The sequence below is a fragment of the Hesperophylax consimilis genome, chromosome 16 (genome assembly GCF_061612785.1).
Source record: "Hesperophylax consimilis isolate HC1 chromosome 16, BYU_Hcon_1.0, whole genome shotgun sequence".
Classification (NCBI taxonomy): domain Eukaryota; kingdom Metazoa; phylum Arthropoda; class Insecta; order Trichoptera; family Limnephilidae; genus Hesperophylax; species Hesperophylax consimilis.
Genome location: NC_142851.1, coordinates 16,228,793 through 16,252,149, shown reverse-complemented (window position 1 = coordinate 16,252,149; position 23,357 = coordinate 16,228,793). Strand labels below are relative to the sequence as shown.

At 32.5% G+C, this 23,357-nt stretch overlaps 1 protein-coding gene across 1 annotated transcript; it reads right to left on the bottom strand.

Annotated features, from left to right (window-relative positions):
- Positions 1-968: 968 nt before the first annotated feature.
- LOC149416796 (lysM and putative peptidoglycan-binding domain-containing protein 1-like) lies at positions 969-22,876 on the bottom strand. Its single transcript, XM_089640643.1, has 3 exons — positions 22,704-22,876; positions 22,270-22,559; positions 969-6,926 (listed from the first exon to the last, which is right to left on the bottom strand). The coding sequence occupies exons 1-3, from the start codon at positions 22,872-22,874 to the stop codon at positions 6,626-6,628; spliced, it is 762 nt and encodes a 253-aa protein (XP_089496769.1). The 5' UTR covers positions 22,875-22,876; the 3' UTR covers positions 969-6,625.
- Between the last annotated feature and the right edge of the window lie 481 nt (positions 22,877-23,357).

Sequence of the window (23,357 nt, the reverse complement as noted above, 5' to 3'; positions counted from 1 at the left end):
GAAATAAAAATAATGACTTGTTATCACACAGCCACAATGTTTATGTTTCAAGTTGTATAGCTTCAGACTGCCAAAGAATTATCATAAAAACACTTATACTGTAGGTATCGCAGCCATAATTGACGCGAACACACTACTCGCACAGATGCATTGCCTGTATACACCATGTTTCAAACTCTTTATTCGACTTCAGAAGAGATAATTTCAGTGGAATTGAATAATACTTAATTTAATAAAACAATCACACTGCCAAACTATTTCAATATTCAAATTCAATTGTATTCACTTGTTCACAATGTCGGAAGTGTATATGTATGCGCCAATACAAACAATCCTACGTGTGTTTTTTATTTGTCAATATTAATTGCGCAACCTATTTACTAAATCCAAAAAAATATAATTTTATCTGTCCTGTGAAAATTAACTGTTAAATACACTTATACTTGCATGCATGTTCGAATATGAAAAAATATTGCAATTTTGGACGATTGATAAATTTTTTATTTTATCAGGCTCCATTCATAGAGCCTAGGTAAAAAAACAAAGCATTGAGCAATCATTTTCAGACATGAAAATTTTCAAACAGGGACATTAAATTTAATTTAGAAGCTGAAATAATATAATATGTATTTTAAGCCACATTCAGACCGCAGTAAAAAAGCAGACATATTCTTTTTCGAGCTTCACTTAAATGGCAACCTTTTTTACCGGTAGTTGTCATTGGGTAGAAAAATACTTCAAGCCAACAATATAAATGCGTAGCTATATAGTAATAGAGATTAAATTGAAATGTTTTAATAATGATAAAATAGTAAGGCTGATATAGTATAACATTAGAAGGATGTTTACAAATTGCGGTAATATCAAGTATCTAGTGGCAGTTTAATATACCTAAACTTTTTATTAAAACGAATATTATTTGATGCTTAAACAACTGGGTAGCATAATTTTTTTTACATTTATTTTCCATAATAATTATACTGTGATTACTAATGGACAGCAATCTACGTTTTAGTTTAAAAAAATAAAATTTTAATGAAAAATAATCAATGACTAAATTGGTGTGCAAGTTTGCTATATTAGATAATATTAATTTAAATTATAAATGTGAGGTGTAATTTAACAATCTTTATTTAGCAGTGCATAATTGGCTTGGTTAATTTAATATTTAAAAGCAAATTGTTTACCTGGGGTAATAGCACACAAAACTACAAGAATTTATATCAATTCAGGTACTGTGACAGTGACCAATTGTTTGTATTGCTATTTTTAAATAAATAATGTTGATTGGACTTCAGGAATGAAATTACCCACGACTAATTGCTTCTCCGTGATTAACATACACATAATTCAATTTTACAGTCAATATTTTATGCATACAAAGGTGCATAATTAAGGAAAACTAATTTACATAGAAATTCTCACTGTTAATCTTACCTTTATATTCGCTCCATAAAGATGCATTTCAAAATTATGTTTACTACGATATGTCATCCACGGATAAAACAATTTGACACATCCAAACAAAAAGATATATTATGCCTTTTAAGTATAAATTTAGATTGATTTTACGAGTTAAACAAAAAATAATCGTCTCATCCATTATTCAATACCAACATTGCATAAGGTGCAATCATGTATTGCTGTATTATGAGCGAATTCATTTGATTTACACATTAAACGTTAATGTTTTTTACAGACGGTAAACTATCGGCGATTTATGCGACAAAGGGAAAAATAAAACGAGGCGAACTTATAAGTGTCAAGTGTTGACAGGTTCGCTGCCACAAAATTTTGAAGACGTAAACGAACATAAACCAGACGTCCCAGGATCACATACGGTGTCAGCGAAACAGTTTTTCATAAAGATTTTGCAACCCCCATAGACATCCAAATTGGTAGACTTGCCTTGACATGAAATCTGGATATCATTTCATCGGGCTTGAGGCAAACCACGTGACCGTATTTTTGGCAACAGGAGTGTTCGAGATTGCTCTGCGCAATTCGGTTTGTTCCTTTTCCCTGATTGGCTGGTCTATCAATTTGAAAGTCTATGGGAACCCCTTGAAAATAAAATTTTATAAGCCGATATTTATGACCAAAAGCTCTAGGTATATATTTTTTTATTGTATACTATTTACACATTGCACACTGTACAAAAATTATCAATGGCTGGCTTTTTTCCTGTCCAAAAGACATCCCTAGCAAACAAATTGTGCTATGGCTTTAGAATAGTTTCCCGGAGAAGATTTATACAAGAAATTTGAACAATGTCATTATCAAACAATGTTATCAAATAATGTAAATATTATTTCATCATGTAACAAATTCGTCGGAACCTTTAAGTCTGGCAATGAAACATGCGGATTAGAGGTGTGACTAATATAACAGTAACACATACTAACAACATAACATCTTGAAATATTAGTTATACCTGTTACCATGCCACGATGCTACATAACATAATATCAAATCATTGTTTACAATGCGCAACAAATGACGGAACGATGTTGTTAAACAAAAAAAATAGGAAGGTATTGAATACTGTTACCTATTACCTTACAAAGAACAGTTGTAACTTGGAATTTAGACTAGGAATATTATGTTACTAAATACATTAACATAACAGGTATGATACTATGTTACTGGGTTGAGGTGTTATTCGTTATAACAGTTATCGGTAAAGAAAGGTCAATCACATCTCTAGTGCAGATGCAAAAATAATAAGTAAAGTATTTAATAAAAGAATATACAATAAAAAAGATACTGATATCTTCTTATAAAATTGACTAAAAACAGTTAGCAAATCAAAGATAAAACATTTCCATTCCGCTGTAAAATTAGACAATCTGTATTATATTTATCAAATTGGTAGTGTAGTAATGAAATATATGGCAAATTTTATCTCGAGCAAATTACATTGTTGTTTAAAGTATAACAAAAACCTTAATATTTATGTCATATTATTATTGACTATGCTGTGGTTAAGTTAGGCAATATATATTGTTCAATTGATTTATACTTGTTTGAATATAATAACTGTATTGATAATAATTTGAAATTTACTATTTTTGTATAGATTTGAGAGGAGTTTTTTTTAGCAAAATTGACTTTCGAGATTTATGATGGTGCATCAGGTGTTTCGTTTTTCGCAATGCATTTATAATTAAATGCATTTGTTTAAAAAGAAAAAAGAATATCATAACATATTTTATGACACTTTTAATGAGCTTAAAAATACATAATCCAAACAAATGAAAAATATGTGAAAAATTATTTATTAAATACATCATTTTGGATCCGTGATATTTCATCAAAATGACAATTAAACACTCCTTTAAAAAGTAATATAGAGTCATTAAAAGTGATGAAACAAGTGATGTTACCTTTGTAACCTAGTTTTTGTTTCATCACTTTATATCACTTTTTGTAGGTGTGTTGAACTGTCATTTTGATGCTGTACTCGGTCACCATTTTTTTTGCAGTGTAAAATAACATCATAATTTGTAATAAGTAATAAAAATTAAATTTCTCAAGAGAACAGTTTTCAATATTATCCCCGTAAATTGAAACATGATTTTATATCAAACGAAAGAGACACAAACCTCAACGCAGGCTTGTCCTGGTGAGGTTAAAAATTCTAACATAAAAAAAGATACAATACAAAGAAACAATAAACAACAATATTGAAATGACATACATACTTATTACAAATTAAAATTTTACACTTATCATTGATCTAAGATCAGAGATTAAATAATTGTTCAATTGGCCCATTCTCAAAGCACATAAATTCTTACTATAGGCTTACCGCTGATAATTCGGTTGTAACCTCCACGTCTTTCCCATAAGCAATGCATGTAAACAGAAAGAGAGGTTATAACAAAGCTCTCAGCAGCAAGACTTGCATTGCATTTTCTATTTGTTAACAATAAATTATATTTATAATACTGTGAATTTAAAGACATAAATAAAATTCACGACTTACGTATTTTGAAAACGGCATAAGATAAAGTTTAAAACAGTGAAATACGCACGGAAATAATTGCAACAAAATTTCCAACGGACACGGTCAAGCAATGTTAATAATCACAAAATAATTACCGAGACCTGCTCAATGAATGACATAAACAAATCTTTCAAGCGAAACAAACAAAGCATTCTTCCGCACAATCCACTAATCATCTATCTACCAATAATATTAGGTATACTATGTTATATTTTATACATCAAGAATAAAACGCTTTATTAATTTTTAGACCATTCTTTGGTGTGAACAATGCTTGATTCATACCAAAATTATATTTATTTTTAAGGGCAACATCTCACATTACTTACATACTTTCTTTTCTACATTATACAGGGCTTTTTTAAACTTTTTGCACATTCATACATCATCTAATATACAGCTGTCAGTTATTAAGGCTTCTGATGACGGATTTATTAAAAAATCATACAACTTTATCTTATGCCACTGAGGTTCATTAAAAAACACTTTCCTTAGAGACCAGTCTCGATACATAAACCCTGTTTTTCCCAAGTTACCCCTAGTAGTATTTTTATAACAGGGAATATAATTTATAAAATCCCATTTGCGCAGAGTCAGCGAGACTTTGGAATCTTAAATTTGGAGAATGTTGTGCAGAGAAAGCATGGCTATTCAACGGTCAATAATTAACTGGTTACTAAATATAGCTAAAGCCATTTCAAGCATCAGGGTGACACTTGGAGTATCTTCTACAATTAATACCTTGAGCAAAATGCAAACATAAACATAAATACAGGGTTTTCCAATAAGAGGTGTTATTTTGATATTCAAAGAAAAATGCAATTTTTTAATATAAATGATCGAATATTTATTCCATTATAAAGAGGAAGGTATGCCGTTAATAGTGAAAAATAACATCAGTCAAATGACCACCACGACCACGCCTACAGGACCATATCCTTTTCATGAAATTTTCCATAACCAAATCGCAAAGTGGCTGCCTTATGTCCTCGATAGCCTCACAAATTCCATCTTTGAGGTCTTGAATCGAAGCTGGGCTGCGGCGTAGACCTTCTCTTTCACGTGGCCCCAAGGGAAGAAGTCGCAAGGTGTTAAATCACAAGATCTCGGTGGCCAATTGTGATCACCTCTTCGAGAGTTAACACGGACCGGAAACTTTTCCCGTAAAAGATCAATGGTTTCGTTGCTTGTGTGGCACGTAGCACCGTCTTGTTGAAAATAAACATTGTCCAGATCAATACCATCCAATTCTGGCCATAAAAAATCATTAATCATCTCTCGATAGCTCTTTGAATATCAAAATAACACCTCTTATTGGAAAACCCTGTATATTATGTACTTAAATTTTGAGCCTTAAAATTGAAAACACCTTGTGAGTTTAACAAGATTTAATTTGTTTAATATTAGTCTATAATTTCTGGCAAAAAACAGTGTTTCTATAAAAAGACTGTCCATTTAATTTCTTACCATTCCCTTCCAACATTGTTTCTCTCACAATACATCACTTTCTTCAAATATCATGGCATTCAGATTGTGTTCCCTGCGTTTGGTCACACACTTTTCTTTGGTGCAATCCAAACGAAAACAGTAGATAAATATTTTTCAAAAATACATAACACTTAAATTTAGATAATGATATTAGTAATAGAATTAGATAAATTATCAAGTCATAAGTCTCATTCACGTTTGATCGCAGAGCTCCATAGAATCAATCTCTCTTTAAAGAATAACGCCAACATTCAAATTATACCGTTTACAGTGTTCAGTAATTTCCCATAATTAGTATACTGTAGTACCTAACTACATATATGTATATCCAAATGTTAGAAATTAGATAATTACACTTGAATAAATGTTAAATTAAAACCGTACCTGATACGTTTTAAAGTATTGTTTCAAACTGTTTCACACACATGATATTATACGTAGAGACTAACACCATCACATTTTTAATTCCAGGATTAAAAATAAAAAAAAATAACATCATTTTTATAATCGGGAAAAAACTGTTATAATTTTGGAATTCACAATCACTAAACGATTCTCATTATAACTAGATTACACAAATTCAGGAGAAACAGCAAATGTTTTACTGCATTTATCACTTATTGCTACAGTAATGCAGAAAACATCAAAGTATTAGGTGTGTTTTAGAATGTTGCTACATTTTCTCCAAAGTGCCGATTAGATTTTTAGTTGCAATAATAATTTGTCCCCGCTATGCTCTAGGGGGCTATAGTGCAGCTATTAGTGTTAGTTTATAGAACTTTCTTTTAACTGAACTCCAATGATCGATTTCTGCTGAATTTTAAATGAAATTCAACTATGTCATCCAACGTCTTCAAGCAACTTGTCCACTTTCAAATATTTGAATAATGCTAGATGCTACGTTATGTTCTGTTGAGTAATTTTTTCTACATATCTTTCATAAAGATTACTGTTTCAAATGTTTTCTTCTTATCTGTGTATTTTTTGGTGTATTCCAGAAATGGCAATCAAATCTCATGGACTGTTCGTGCATCATTTGACTATGTTCATAAAATTAGGAACAATCGTATTATTGCAATCACTATCTAGTTTTCAGGTCAGGCGAGCGTAAGACCTCCTTCTCTTGCGCTACAACTGGAACCAGTCATCCTGGGTTCTCTGCAGCCGCTGAAGGGAGGAGCGTACATGGCGGCCCTGCGCTAGGACCACCGTCTCTCCCACGGGACCCTGGAAGCCCGGGGGCGACTGGTAGCCCTGCGCCACCTGGTAGCCCTGCGGGGGCGCTTGCTGCTGATAGCTCGTGGGGGCCTGCTGGTAGCCGTGCTGGTAGCTCTGGTCGGAGGAGCCCACCCCGCCTACGGAGGCAGATTGACGCAGGCGGGAGGTGGGCCTTCGTCGCGTGTAGATTTCATCGAGGTCCCGGCCGAATCTGAAAAAAATTATCGATTGGATTATACTATTTTATTGGAATAACTTTTTAATTCTAGACTTGTAGAAAAAGTCAATAGGTGTCCGATATAAATAAAAATCGGATATGTTTATCTGAGGCAATACCTTGGTTACAAATAACATCGTTAAAACTTTGAAATCATTCAAGAAGAATAATGTTGTTAATTCTAAATTTGAAATATAAGAGGACAAAAATTACTTTTAAAAAATAGGTCACAATGGCTGAGTGGATTGAGGCATCGTGCCAATAAGACAGAGAGTACAAAGGGTTTAACTTATAGGTACATCCTATTTCTTCCAGCTAACCCTGGGTTTGAATACTAGTTGCTGCCGATACCTTTTTATTTTTTGAGTTTGTTCTGTTTCATGTTTTATTTAGATTTATTAGTATTATCTCCTTCTTCAATGATTTTATTACATTATAGTTTATCAAAGATGGCCGAGTAAAAGCTCAAGCTCATGGCCACTCGCAAAGTGGAAAGTACGGCAAGCATAGGAAAATGGCTGACATTGGACTGTTCAAGTGCCACAAGCGTCCGGAATGTCAGTGTCTGAGCTTCTCCATTAAGGGTACAGGGCTAGACAGCAAAGGGCGGAGAACCTGATTCATCAGGCAATTGGAGAAGGGGTCAAATTCTCCAGCAATGAAGGAGTGGATAAAGAAGAAAGAGAAAAGAGTAGAAATAAATCTCGGATGGAATTTTACTGAAAATTGATTTATGCAATTTAATGTTATAATTATTATTACTAAATGCTATTTCTTTGATAGGATGGCAAAACAAATATTTAGTTTTGGTTTTAAACGCGATTGGTTGGTGACATGTATTTACAAATACTTACAGTGGATAAGAGTGGCAAATGACATCAGCAAAATTTAGTACTTCCTTACAGCACATATGAACACAGCAAAGACATGTAAATTTTTCTTTGAAGTGAACACATAGCATCATAATAAAGCGAATTAAAAAATGACATCACAAAATGTGACATGAAATTTTTATAATTTAAAATCATAAATAAAGCCCAATCGAACTTATAAAGGAAATCTTCTCTAAATAGTATAAAATAAAGTCGCTATCCGCGTCTGTTTGTGCGCTTAGCTCTTCTAAACTACGCAAGGGATTTTGATAGGATTTTCACTATAATTTAGAGATTTTTTTCCGGAAGGTTTACATATATAATACATGCAATTCATACTTATAGAAAGTAGACAAAATTCGATGTTTTGTAATCAAGTCGTAGAAAAAATACTTTTGGGCGCTTTCATTGCTAACGCTGGCTAAAACTTATGAGATACATCAAAATAATGATCTATGGAATTGCATATTTGGAAAGGCCTACAGAAAAGTAGGGCATGGTATATGTCTATCTCCTAACGATAACACCCAGTATCGCCGGGTATACGTCAGCAAGTTATATATAAAAATTCAACCTGCGTATATTTGTGCTCGCAAAACTCAAAAAGTAGTCAACCGATATTGCTGAAAATTTCAAAGTTTGTTCTTATTAGTGGCAGGAGTGTTTAGAGATTGGTTTGAATGTTAGAAGTCACGGACGCCCGAGGAATACTTAGCGCAATATCTCTTTACCGGAACGAGATATGGAGTCGAATTAGACTCGATGTAATGTAGATTTTTAACAGTAACATTGTGGTATACAGTGGTGAATGGTGGAAAAATTCGCTGTTACCTGAGAAAGATGTTAGCAATAACGAAGCATTGCAGGGGTCCACGAGTAAATTAATAGAAGTCTATTTATTATTTTTGTATTTAATTCGGAGAATTCCATTTATTTTTTTATTTTTTATTTAATTTAAATCAAATTTAATAATATCATTATTAAGTTCTGCAGGTATGTTTTGGTTTTTGTTATTGTTACAGCTGTTTCGGCTTTCAAAGCAGTTTGAAATTAATAATAATATTATTAAATTTAATAAATAAAATTATAGAAGTCTGCCTAACAATCTCACTAAGGGACTAAGAATAAAAAATTAAAATTTAACTGTACTGTACTTTTTGTTGACAAGCATAAATAACTGCAGTTAAATTATAGTAAGAGATTAAGTACTATAGTCACTAAATTACTTGAGTCATTGAGTACTGAATTATTTATTACTAACTTGGCCTTGAACGCCCATTTGCTTTGTGAAAAGCAATAATTGCAATAATTCTGTCGCCTACAAAAAGTAAGGTAAATATGTATACAGAAAATGGGGACATGCTTAATACATACTTTAAATAAAACACTTTGTAGTAGTCAGATAATAATGAGAAGTACGTATTTCAGTTTTCGGAAATGAGAAATAATGCATTTCAATAGTTATTTCGTTAAAATTAAAATCGATTATTTATTTGATGGCCATTGTTATTGATGTGAAATTTTTGAGGTTAGTTTTTTTTTCTTCGCTATTATAATATAAATATTAAACTATGATCATAAAATAGGTTTTTAGGTTCTTAGTTTGGGTTTAATTTTTAAAAAAACTATTTTAATATTATTATGTCGAAACATGGCATGAAGTAAAGACGTCAAATTATTCGTTTGTGTTCCTATTTTCTGTATATATTTACCCTGTAATCATCTACAAAAAATAATATGTATAAGTACAGTAATCTGCAGAAATCTACTTTTACAAATTCAAAGAACAAAGAATAAATTACCGTATGTTATGAAATTAATAAATTTTCCCATTAGATATTGTTAATTACACATTTGTATATATTTTATGCAGTTTGTGTGAATAACCTTGTTATTGTAACCTATTTGAAGAAAGACTTACTGGATTCAAAAATAATACATTTAAAACTAGATTAATTATCAAGATAAGGTTTCAAACAAAGCAAACTGACATTTAATAACATTGACAACAGCATCAGTCACTGCGAATATAATAAGGTTACAATATCACGTTTCTTTCAAATGTAAAATGACATTGTGGTTTCCTTACAGCATATTTCTTCCATACATTTAAATGACATAATACATATTAATTATAATATCTCTTATCATATTCCTTAAGTAATTTTTATACACGTAAAATATGTTTTCTTCTCAACTTTACTGGCAAGGCAAATCACCAAATATTTAAATCGGACTTAAAAAAATATATATATATGAATTCAGATGTAGCAAACAGCGTCATTAGTTAACCATTTCAGCCCCAGTGTTAATTCAAATTAACACAAACTTTGTGATTGTTTTTACCGTAACAGAAGCGATTTAGAAAAGCCATGTTTTTTTCTTATAGCTTGTAATGTTGCGTCTATTTTTTCCGCTCGGTTTAAATCCTTATTCCCGCCACAACAACAATAAATATTTTGACTTCTGCTGATTGTGAGTTACATCAAATTTCTGCTGTTATTGTTAATATCAATATTTTCTACTCGAATTATAAATATTTTAACGCATAAAGATGTGTTCTGTAATAATAACATCAGTTTAATTCACTATCCACAGCCATTTGCCAGAATTTTTTAATTGAATTTTAATGTTAATTCAAATTAACACTGGTAGTGACGGACATGTTTCGACTAGTATGGTGAATTTTTAAAGATTTATTATCCAAATTTTTTTCTAAATGAATTTTAGTTAAAATGTTATTTGTTTGTATCTTAGAGATGATCACTATATTGTAAATGTGCATTTTTGACATGAAACAGTTATTTGTATTACTTTTGTGTTATGTTTATTTTACCTTACTATTTAAAAATACCCTATGAAGCCCAATGTCAACCCAAATTAACAAAGAACAATTTCTAAAAAAAAAAATTTCAAATAATTTTCTGATGTATTATCAATCATTGCATATTTTATATAATATATGTGGAAACAATAATACTGGTGTGATAGGGTTAAAACAGATTATAAGTTATCCTTCCGAAATGCAGCTATTTTTGCACAAAGCTATACAATTAGAGGTGCTATTGAGTACTAATATCTCGTTTGAAACGTTTTCAACTAGAGATAATCGGTGCGCACTGTGCGTAGACCAGCTTTAGAGAGTTGGAGGCCAAATTGTACAGACGTACGTACAAAAGTCAAACCTATTTTCACTTTATGTCTCATCTAAATATTGCATAAATGTTATTTTGAAATTTATTAGTAATCATATTTATTTTAACTCTTCTGTAAAATGTTTTACTACAATTTTTTCGATAATGAAAAATATAAAGTTCCATAATCAGAAATACATTTGGCTTTCCATTCCACCCATGTCAAATATACTCGTATACATGTATTATTAAGTAAATGTTACAATTAGTGCTTTCATAATGTTTAGCAAATAAGAGATCACAAGTTCCATATTACAAATCATTTGACACTCAACCCATACTAACATTAAACTCCAATACAATCATAGCATACACAGGCACTCGATATGCAAAAAAATTTCTCTTGACAAACATGACTTACAATCTTATGAATACATTGCGTACACACAAAATGACTTACTACCAGAGAACTCAAACATTAAAGAACTTTTTTTAGCTACAAATTATTTATCTTATTATATATTTATCTTTTAATTAATTTGGAATCAATATGGTGATGACTTTATGCTTCTGGAAGTGTACATCATTGTAAAAAAAAGGGACATGATACAAACATATTTTTATATGTAATGCTGCATAAGGTTTCCAACTGCCTGAAGTCAGTGGGACTGGATACTATCTGGATATTCTACCATGGTTACTGGCAAACTATTATTATTGTGTTTCACTAAAATGTGACAGTATTTGATGTATGGCGACCTCAGGTTCTCGATTAACAAGCTGGAGGTCGCAGGTTCAAATTCCGGTGTGCGCAAATAAATTTTATTTGATTAATTTTAAATAATATGTCTAACGGGACACTGCCATCTCAGGAGACACATGCAGATATTGGGAGTGGAAAACACCAATAGATGCAGGAAATGTGAAGAGGATGAAGAGACTCCAATTCACCTATGGTGCCAATGTCCTGCCCTGGTGGGAACTAGGCTCAGATACCTGGGGAGACATACATTAGAACCAGAAGACATAGCCACATACTCAGATACCTGGGGAGACATACAGTAGAACCAGAAGACATAGCCACATACCCAATGACAACCCTGGTGAACTTTACTAAAGGGACTGGGTTGTTGTTAAAGGATTGAGGTAAAACGGGAGATAACACAATGGGCCTATGGCCTAAGTGCTCACGGGAACTACGTGTAAACCGTCTCCGCTTAAAAAAAATAAAATAATAATATATAGTATGTTTGCGGCACATTCCAGAGTGGCAGATACTCTCAGTATCGCCCTGGTGCAAGACCACCATTCAGATTTGAAATGTTGCTTAAAATGGCTTTGGCAGTGTCTGGTAACCAGATCTGATTAGCCAGCCAGGTACCTCCCACATTCGTCTTCTCCATCTCCTTCCCCTTCCCCCTACCTTCAGCCTCACAACATACCCCAATTGGGGATGCCATAATCTCACTGGCACCAGATGGTTGGGAGCAGTTGGGACAGCGACCAGCGACCGTAGGAGAGCGACCATGGAGGCCGTCATAAATAATATAAAATGTTCACAGTGTCATAAAAACATATTATATTAAATTAGCTGCAATAAATGATGGCAAGAGTTAGTTAATTGTTAATTAGATTTTATCCATCAACAATTGACAATAAACAATGTCTTATGACTGCTCTTGTAATTGTTATAAATCTTCATACTTTTATACGTAATTCGATAGACGGTTTGAACCCCAAATGAACCAGCTACCTCAATAATAATAAATATTTTACTATCTTTCTTTTTTGTAACAAATAGAGATAATGATATCTTACTGGGATCTCCCGTGCTGAGGATTCCATTTACATATTATTAATAAGTGATTATAAAGATGTAGTGTTTTTTCTGAAATAATTATAAATATATTAACATGGTGTTCTTTAGTGCAGTTGAGTGGTTTTGATTTCGTAAGGGGTGGGTAAGAATCTAGGGATCAGTGTGTGTCCAGGAGTGACTGACTTATGAATCTATGCCTCTGCAAGGCGATGAGTCAAGAGACAACCAGTTGGAGAGGTCAAAGGGTTTCCCAAAACCAGCCTCTCCAGATCTGGCATTCCATGCAGCTGGTGGGCAGGCTCGTCATGAACACAAATCACCCGATGAACACGGGCACTCCTGCTAAATCGCCAAACGTAGCGAACCACTTGGGGTGACGTAGAGGTGTTGGTTATCCAATAAACGGTTTCCGGGACGGCGGTACCTGAAACCGCCTCCCATATTTTCTATTTCTGATCTCCCTATATTTTTAAATCCAGCTTTTTAATTTAGTTAAGGAAGCATTTTTGTCTAAATGTTTTATTTATACTTGCTTTTGTTTATGAATCTGAAATCTAGTGTTTCCACAGACATATTAATATATAGACTAGAAATTAAACGTGAGGGGTAAAATCAACTGTTGAAGAACGAAGGGGGTAAAGCTGACTGTGATTCGTCAATAAATCAATCTGACAGTATATAGGCATCTCGCATTATAATATCACCATTTAGTTCTTAAAAGTAAAATCTGCTTTTGAATGAATAGACATTTTTACATGGGAGCGCAAATTACTCGCCACGTTAGGAACAAATTTGCGAAGTCCAAATTCGGCAAAAAAAAATTTCTTCTATTTTCAGAGTCAAATATTTTGTTTACGTATTTAGTTAAGACACTTTTATAAGTGTTCATAATTTAGTTCCCAGTAACCAACGATGCGTACAGATATATCTCGATGTGATAGTATATGTTTCTACAAACTGATCCATATTATACGATGTAATTACGCTTAAAATAATGCTTATATATGGAATGTAATACGACAATTGGGTTTATTCTCTTTTTCACATCTATTTTTACAAGTTTTCATAGCTAAGCCACCATTTTGCCGTGTTATTTCGTAAAATGCCTCGACCATAGCTCAACGCTAGTTCGAACAAGAAAGATGACGTCACATTCTCAAGATTCACGGGAAGCCATACGCGAGCCCAGCCGGCTCCAATGGAACCGGTATGGGGAGTGGGGAATAATACGCTTTTAATCACTTAGGGCAGGTCTACTAATATTCATATGTCTATGAGTGTTTCTAATGAAGGAGCTTATAGGACTATTTGCGGGAGATCTCCTCAAGAGAAACACAGAGCTGTTGGTAGAGAAAAGCACCAGCAGGTAGTGTAAGAAAAATGAAGAAAGACTGATTCATCCACGATGCTAATATCCCACCTTGATAATAAAAGGCTCAGAAACCTACAATAACAACCACGTTGAACTTCAATAAAGGGACTGGACTATGTCAATAGAATAACTCGGAGACAGCATAATGCAGACTGTCTTCGCATCAACAACTAGAACCACATATTATCTAGTGGTTGTTTTCAATGTAAACTACAAAGGATCAAAGGTCGGAATAAAAAAGATATTATTAATTAAAAAGTGTTATTTTGAATCAGAAAATTAAAAAATGTCGAACATTCTAAAAAAATTTGCAATGTTAGAACTTTTCTATTGGCAAATTTTTAGTGGGACAGAAAAAATACAACTAGGAATAATTCAGAAGCATATCGCCATCAAACAGTGGGCCGCAAATTAGTGTTAAACATCTTAAAAACATGTGCGATAAGGAAATGACCTTTTAACATACATAATATGTTTATATGTAAGGTTGACATATTTGAAGAACATGATATTTAACTCATTGGCAGCTTGCTTTAGATAAACAGTGATACAGAAGTAAACAAACATGGCATCACAAAATTATTTCAGAGATTAAATCCAAGCACAAAATCAAATAACAAACCAAAAACAATTTCACAAGAATGACAATTTTTTAAGATAAAATTTTCAAGCATTTGATTTTCATTTGGCTTGTCGCTCGGTCAAATCCCAGTGGAGCATAAAATCGTTAAAGACAGAATCCGTACACTAATTGAGCATGAATTTGGATTAGAGTTTGAAGGTTGAAGGGTCAATTCCTTGTGTAAAACTATATTTAGAAGTTTTCTTGATTTATTTTAGGGGTATTATGCCGTGTTGCACTTCCTCCTTCTTTAGCCAACGTTTCGGACAGGGTTTCATCATATCATCACATCTGCCCTGATGATGGGATTTCGCACTGCGTTACAGTCCATCATCAGGGCAAATGTGATGATATGATGAACACTTTAATGATGTCCGAATTGGTTAAAGTAGGAGGAAGCGCAACAAGGCATAATACCCACAAAATAAATCACTATAACACTTTTGGCCACAAAAATCTGTTATCATATATACTAACCCCTCCAGCGTTTGAGGGTCATATATGACCGGGCGTCCATATTTTACAAAAGTATTTTTATCTTTTTTTCTATCATGCGGAAATACGTAATTTATTGACGTTAGTAAGAGAAATAATAATTCTTTCCAATTCTTTTTGTGTCAAATATTTATACTGGATGCCATTAATAAAATCCTAAAAATAGCTAAAATGAATAATTCATATTTCGCTTTGCCATCGTAACTATCGGTTTATTATTTTATAAAAATATGAAAGAGATAAAAGTGAAGTTACAGTTTTCTTATAAATTCCCCAAACAAAAACAAATGTGTTTTTGAAATATTGAGTTCTCTCCATTTTTTCTAAGATTAGAGTAAAAAATTAACTAAAAATGTGGTTAGCGTTTTTGACAACATTTTTCACGTTTAATATTAAAATTTTATTCTTTAGAAATAGTAATTTTTATTTTAAATGCGTACACCGGAAAGATAATTTTATCTAGTTTCTAAAACACTATTTTTTTTTACAGAAAATTAAAAAATAAGACATATATAGCGCATTTAAATATAACGGTTAAATAAATCACACCTTGCTTCATTCGCATTCATACCTTGTCTCACACACACTCTTGTGTTATTCTGACTATAGACATGGCCTGACTGAAGTATTTCATTCACTTGATAGCGCCATGTCTTCCTCAGGTGCCCCCAATTTCTTCTACCATTCACTTACACGGCATATTAAATGAGACCGATAAAATAATTTTTTTGCCCAAGTTTAGTTCCAAGACAAGAATTGTACCGCTCTAATAAAGAGATTGGCAATAAATCAAAGGTTAACACATCAGGAGCTGAAAATTGAAAATCTCCCGGCCAAGAAAGGCTTAACAATATATCAAGGCTTAACAATGTGTGTTCAGACTATGGATAAACGAAATAAACACAGAAGTAAAGGGATATGGCATGGAAGCGTGCCGACTGTTGCAGGGCTATGACCAAACAGCACAACTATCCTCAAACGCGGCGGAGCCAATGAAAAAGGCGTTTTGTATGTACGTAGAAACAAAGGAGGGACACTGCTGTGAGTAGTTGCAATTTGCAATAAAATGTGTGAATGTTGTTGAACACTTGTGTGCTCAGTTCGTAATAACGGTTCATGGACCATCTCCCTTTTTACTATCTATGATTCAGACAGTGCCACGCTGCAAAAATTTCCACCAGACAAAAGATAATCAAAACGAAAACAAAAATTTACTAATAACATTGTCGTTAAATTTTTTTAATAATTTATTGGTTCATGGCGTTATATTTAAAAATTGGTTTGCTTAATGAGAAGTATTAGCAAACAGAATAATCAGGGTGCCTAAAGATATTGTAGATTATTAACGCGGAATGATTGCACATACAATTCGTATTCAGACGACTCCCCGTAAACCGTACAACGGCTCAATTGAACGGTTACTCTTCTTTATCAGGATATTTTGAAAAATAGTACCATTAAAATTATACAAGTATTAATTGTTGTACATACTCAGAGACGTGAACGGCATCTGACTGTCCAACATCTGGACTTTGACGTATATACCTACATCTACAAACTACCTAGCATTTTATTTTTCTCGTGGTACGAGGCGGCGTATCGGTACCAAGACTCGTACAATCATTCATACTCTGCAAGCTGAGAGCTGGGAGCTGGAGTCGTACCGGGGGAGCTGAACCGGGGGAACCGTATTGAGCAAGTTGTGCCGGGCGAGCACAGTATTTTCATTGCTCATACGCTCTCGTTCAATTGAGCCGGCGTTTAATTGAGTCGAATATTTGAGTCGTACGATAATACTGAGCTGGTACCGTGACTCCTGTTCTTAATAAAATGAGTCATGACCCATAGCTAATGTGTACAATAAGACAAAAATAGTCTTGTTTGTTGAAATACAAATAAAATCCTGCAATAAAAATTTACATAGACCAGCAGACTGGAAAAATACCCTATATTTTCCTGAATTTGAAACAGAGTATCAAAAAATGATTTCAAGTGAGTGGCTGTTCTTAAGCTGACAGAAACAGATATTTAAAAACTCCATAACCTACATTTGAAATGCTACTGCAAGCTGAAAATTCCGATGTAAGCTGAAAATTCATTGACCTCAAAATCCAGACAAAAAAATGCAAATTCCATAATTTTATTATTGATAGTTTTGATAGATAATTTGAAATTTCAAAGCTGTTACTCATAACGGAAACAACGTGAAAATAGTTGCCCTGACCTTGAAAATAGACAGCTGTGCAAATTTCAAGATTCCAGTGCTTACTTTTCAAGCTTTTTTACAGCTTCATCTGCAGGTTTGCTTTGCAGTTAGGTTACTAAACATTGTGACACCTCTTCTGAGAAGAACTGACATAGTCACAAAAAGAACACCAGTTTTAAAAACAGATTTAAAATGCTAAATCCCATATTTAAAAACATTAAACCCTCTGTAATAACAATTTAAGACGTGAGAATTGAACAAACAACGTCAGTTAATTATATTTACCCGCACCAGTTTGCACGGAATCGTGATTGGTGCACACTTATCAAAAAGGTAATAAAATAGAATATTGCTTTGGCTAACTCCATAGATACCGCACTCGGCAATCTATTAATACCTTTGCAATGCACTGATTGCAAACTTAAACTCACATTATGAAAAACATTCAAATGGTAAAATGAATGGTTAAAACATCAAAGCAACGAGGAAATAAATTCAATATATTCATTAAAAAAATTACCTGGACATGGTTTCTATGTATCGCGTACGAAATTTCAAGACCCTATAACTCAGTTAATAGTGCCGACCCCCACCTAATTCTTTCAGATTCGGATTCCCCAGCCCTAAATTAGTCTAAATCAAGTTCAATTTCGGTTATTCGAGTGACTCCCCTAAACCGAATTTTACCCCTAATTTCTTCCGTTTTGCAAACAAACAGCTATTACCTATAGAATTTTTTCACTTTTATTTGATCTCACAGAGATCGTTGTCTCCCTACTATGTAGTGTCAAGGTGAGAAATATGATTTAAATGTTATTAGAAAGAGAAAACAGAACACTTTATTTTAAAATCTAGAAGTTAACCACAGAAGAATTAAAATGTACACCTCTACGAAACCAAAGTTTCTGACCGTAGTTTGAGAAAAATTTATATAACTATGTGAATTTTTTATTGATTATTTTTATATGAAATGACAAAAGAAGTGAGGTGACAATAATGTTTATAGTACATTTGAGTCGTGTAATTTCTATACCCGCTATATCAACTTTCATTGATTTGGAGAAAACCGCAAAAAACTGTCACATCTCTAGCGTACATAAGTAAATGCATTAAAATTTTTTATATAATGAATTGGAGTAATAAAATTTCGAAAAGCATTTATTTTTCTATATATGTCTAGCAATAATTAAGTAATTTCGATAAATAAAATGGATATAGCGGATTTTGATACTTACTTCGTGATTTTGAAAGTCAACTGAGGCGACATGGCGGGTTTAGAAACTCACGCGTAGATCATTTTGACATACGAGCGTGGCGTCAGAGCGGCGGCCATATTGTATTTTGGCAAAATAACTGCTTGTGATTCGTTGAATCCGATATAGCGGGTTTTGATAGTGACTTTCTGTATGATATAGCGGATTTGGTTTCTCACTCGCAGTTTTAACATGGTTTTTGGTCATGATAAGGAGGGTTTTGAAACTCAATTTTAGGCTCCTCTTGTTGCTCGCAAAAATGTGAACAAGATGTCATACTCAGATCATTTTGTCAAAAAATCGGATATAGCGGGTATAGAAATTATAGGATTCATTTGTCTAATAAAACTTTCGTTTTTTTTATTTCATTATCAGCAATTTTAGTTAAGTGTTTAGATTAAATCTAAGGTGAATCACTGTTTATAACTTTTTTTATGTTTGCATTAAAAATTTAATCATTTCACAAATTTGTATGTTTATTTCTAATAATAAAATTTGATAGTGTATTTCTTCACTTTTCAAAAACAGTTTTTATTTTTCTGATACTTTCAGAAACATTCCATTTATTTGGATTTTATTGAAAAGCGGAAATACACACAAATTCTCCGACATCGTACTTTATAGTTTTTTTAAAATAGCAACTATAAAAAAATTAAAGAATATTAATTATTTAATCTCATCAATAATACAAATAAAATAATGGTAGGTAGGTACAGATCCAAGTGATATAAAGTCATTAAAAGTGATTAAAAAAACTAACCAAAAAATTATACCTAACCTATCTTAGGTGATGACTTTAAATAACTTTTCAAAAAATTTCTGTTCTGTCACTGTTCTATATTGTCCGGTTACCGTAGGTACCTACCCACCTGCACATTTTAAAATAATAATTTCAGAAAAACATATAATAATCAGAAAAAAATGGTAAATTTTTACTTAAGTTTTTAGTACGCATTAAAAACCCTTGATTCAACTTAGTGACAATAAACAACATCTTTTTGCATTTACGATTTTGGAAAATAGTGCAATTTAATAGCTATTTTCTTCAATTCAAAATAAATATTTTGAGACTTTAGTATGGCAGCCAACTGTCAAGTTGATAGAACTATAACCTATAATTAGTAATGAAATACTTTTTTCTTTGTTTTATCTTTTATCCAAACTAAGAATCTATTTTGCAAAAAAAAGGTTTTTATGTTCTTAGTTTGGTTCTCTTAAAAAGAAATATTGTTTTTAGTAACTATGCATATAATGTGTGGTAGTCTTAACCCTTCAGGCCTCTGCCATATTGTCTGTTATGTCTCTTAACGACATTGTCAAATGGCAGGGGAATTTGTGTATTTCCGCATTGCAATAAAATCTAAATAAATTAAAAACATTCCTGAATGTATCCAAAATCTGAAAACTGTTTTTGAAAGGTGATGAAATACGCTTTCAAATTGTATTCTTTGAAGTAAATATACTATTTTTAAAATATTAAAATTTTTAATGCCAACGTAAAAAAGTTTTAAAAATGGCTCTCCTTACGTTTTTTCCTACAAAACTAAACGAAAAAAAAAACTTTATTTAATAGTCAAATGTATTATAAACATTATTATCACCTCACTTTTTTTATCATTTTATTGAAAAATAATTCTTAAAAAATTTACAAAGTTTCATAAATTTATCTCAAATTGTCAGTTTCATATAGGTGTTCATTCTAATTATTCTGGGGTTAACTTCTATATTAAAATATGCAGTGTGGTGTTTTTTCTTCTAAAATCTCAATTTAGATCATATTTTTAACCATGATAGAAAGAGAGATAAGACGATTTCCATGAGACCATATGAGCTGTTCAAAAAACTGAATAAATAGACTCTACAGGTTAAGTAAAAATTTACAAGAAAAATTCCTAACTTTTAGCAATAAAGTTTCCTACTATTTTGAAACATTTTTAAAATATTATTATTTATCACTATCCGGTTTGCATTTCTTCCTTGTCTCTGGTTATAAGAGTGTGACTGACTGTTTATCAATTCTGAGAGTGAAATAAATTAGTATTTAAAATCAGTGACAAAATTAATTCAAAGTAAAGTAATGTTGTTAAAAACAATAGATTGTGATTAGTGAATTAAAAATATTAGTAAATTAGACGAAATTTGTAGTAATTAATATGACAAAAAACAAATCGCTTCTCGCAAACATTATTGTTGTATTTTCGGTTATACTTCGATAAGTTTAAATTTTACAGTAAAAAGAAATTGCTAAATTTAATAATATCACAACCACATAATTTTACAAATGATCGGACAGAGGAATAATATTTAACTTCATTTCGATTTATGTTAATGTTGTTCGAAGAAAACGTTGTTGGGTCCATGCAAATATCACATTCAATGATAACTTTTTGAGTCAACAACAAAATACTGTATGCGTTTATTTTGTACTTCTTTCCGTGTTAGATTATCTCATGATTCATAAGTAAAACGGTTTTTTGTTTATAAGGCGTAAATTTGAAGCAACATGCAAATAAGATCACAAAAAGTAATATTTTTGAAAGTAATTTTGGGTGACAATTTATTTTATGTGTGGCTTTGGCTCTATTGTTTATAACTGGAAAAACGCATGATAAATTGTCAAATTCGGCCAAACATGAAATATGAAAATTAATAGAACTTGGTTTCAACTTAATTACTTATAAGAAACAATTATTTATGCCGGAGGAGATGGTAAAAGATGCATTGAAGTTTCATTTTTTCTCAAAGTTAAGTTTGAAGGTTAGGAAATACGGAAAAATTGTTAAAAAAACTTAAACTAACAACCCAAAAACCACCTTTTTGCATGTTTACATCTCCCCCGACTTAATTAGTTGTTTCCATTCTAACTCTTTAATTTTATTGCGTGCGTCAGGTGGAATTTGGCAACTTTACCAAACGCATAACATAAACTTTGAACTGCAGATTAGTTGCATGTAAGCACAAAATTTCTAAAATGCGCCGTAAAGACCAGTTATAGCCATGTACATATTGACCCTTTACATACAAAGAGTCACACTTGGTTTTCCTATGAACCCAATCATTAGGTAGGTACTTGGCTACAAGTGATATCATTTCACGGAGCGTTTTTGGCGTTATGTGAACACAGATATGTTTGATTCACTTTCTTCTCCTTCATGAGACTGCGTTATGGATAGTTTTTCAGGGATCAGGGACGGATCGGAAGAGGGACACTGCAAAGCTGTGAGAAATGTAGTCTCAAGAAGGAGGGCGAAGCGCAACGCGGTAAAAATTAAAAAAAACCCTTCTAATCTAACGCGGGTTCAATTCACAGAATGGGCGTGGGAAAGTTTTAGTTCAACCGGCACAAAAATAGTTTCACAGCTGATGTAAAGGTCATTGCTACATAATGTAGATTAACAACCGATAAGTAGATACAGCTGGTCGGTAATATTTTATTACAAACAATAAAAATACTTCACACCTGTTGTTACTGAATAGATTTATGAATGAATTTTATACTAAAGCTAATTGGACTGGCATGTTATTAAATATAGAATTATTAAATTTAAGTTATATGGCACTCACTCGCTTTGTTCACTAGTTCTCTTGACATCCTTTTTAATGATAGCCAAGGAGGAGTCAACTCTACTGAGGAAGTCATCGAAGGTGGCCTTCTCATCAGGACTTCCTACGGTCATACTGGACCCGCTAGGAAGTCCCCCGATAGATGCTCTGTGGTTTATAGTCCCCGAACTCTCCGGACTACAGTCTGGAGTGTAGAACGAGGAGTCTTTCGGAATCGGTATCATCAAAAACTCACGTAAAAACAGACTGTCTGATGCAAACAATCTATTCGCTCTTCTAATCTTTTCTGTCTGTAAACAAAACAAAAAAGAACGCTTTAGAATTGCATTGACATTCACCTAGAAATTAGAATGTTTCCGGAAACGTCATGTGATATTTATACAGAAAAGCAGTACAAAAGTTATGAAATTAACAATATGTCAAAAGTCACTTACTGTCACTCCGTACTTTAAGGCTATTCCTTGCAGCGTCTCACCTTTAAGCACTATGTGTTTTATCAACTCTTCTTGCCGTTTTACGTGGTTTGACGTGCTGCCGTACCGTTTTAATTGTCTACCCGAATCTCGGATAGATTTTCTCTCGTCAAACAGCCGCTCATCCTCCATGTTTAGTCACAAAATCACAAATGAAAACATCAGTGAATAAGTGAATCGCAAATCGCAATTCGTACGAACTTCACGCTAAAACTTGTTTCATGCGGCTCAAATATGTACAAATTGGTTGGAAATTTTAACCCATCAGCAGCGCCAAATATTGTGTTATTTTTAAAATATTAATATTTTTTATCCTTAACATTTTCTTGCTTATCATTTTAATTCTTTTCCTCAAAATTGGTACGGTGACGATAATTTTTTTTTTTAATTTCGTGTTTACGGAAATTAATATATTTCAGAAGTGTAGAAGATTACAGTACCAAACATTTGAAAGTGATAAATAAATAATAAATTAAGTCTGTGAAAAACTTGGTTTAGTGCTCGTTGCTCGTTTTAATATTTAAAAAAAATGGTGCTAGCGTGTGTAGTGACAGGTTGCAGGAACAAGACGGGAAATGCCGAACACGGAGTATCATACCACATGTTTGTACAACA

Coding starts and splice junctions, on each gene's coding strand:
- LOC149416796 (XM_089640643.1), bottom strand. CDS start 22,874: ATGGAGGATGAGCGGCTGTTTGACGAGAGAAAATCTATCCGAGATTCG. Junction 22,560..22,703: donor CCTTAAAGTACGGAGTGACA/GTAAGTGACTTT, acceptor TTTTGTTTACAG/ACAGAAAAGATTAGAAGAGC. Junction 6,927..22,269: donor AGAACTAGTGAACAAAGCGA/GTGAGTGCCATA, acceptor AATTTTTTTCAG/ATTCGGCCGGGACCTCGATG.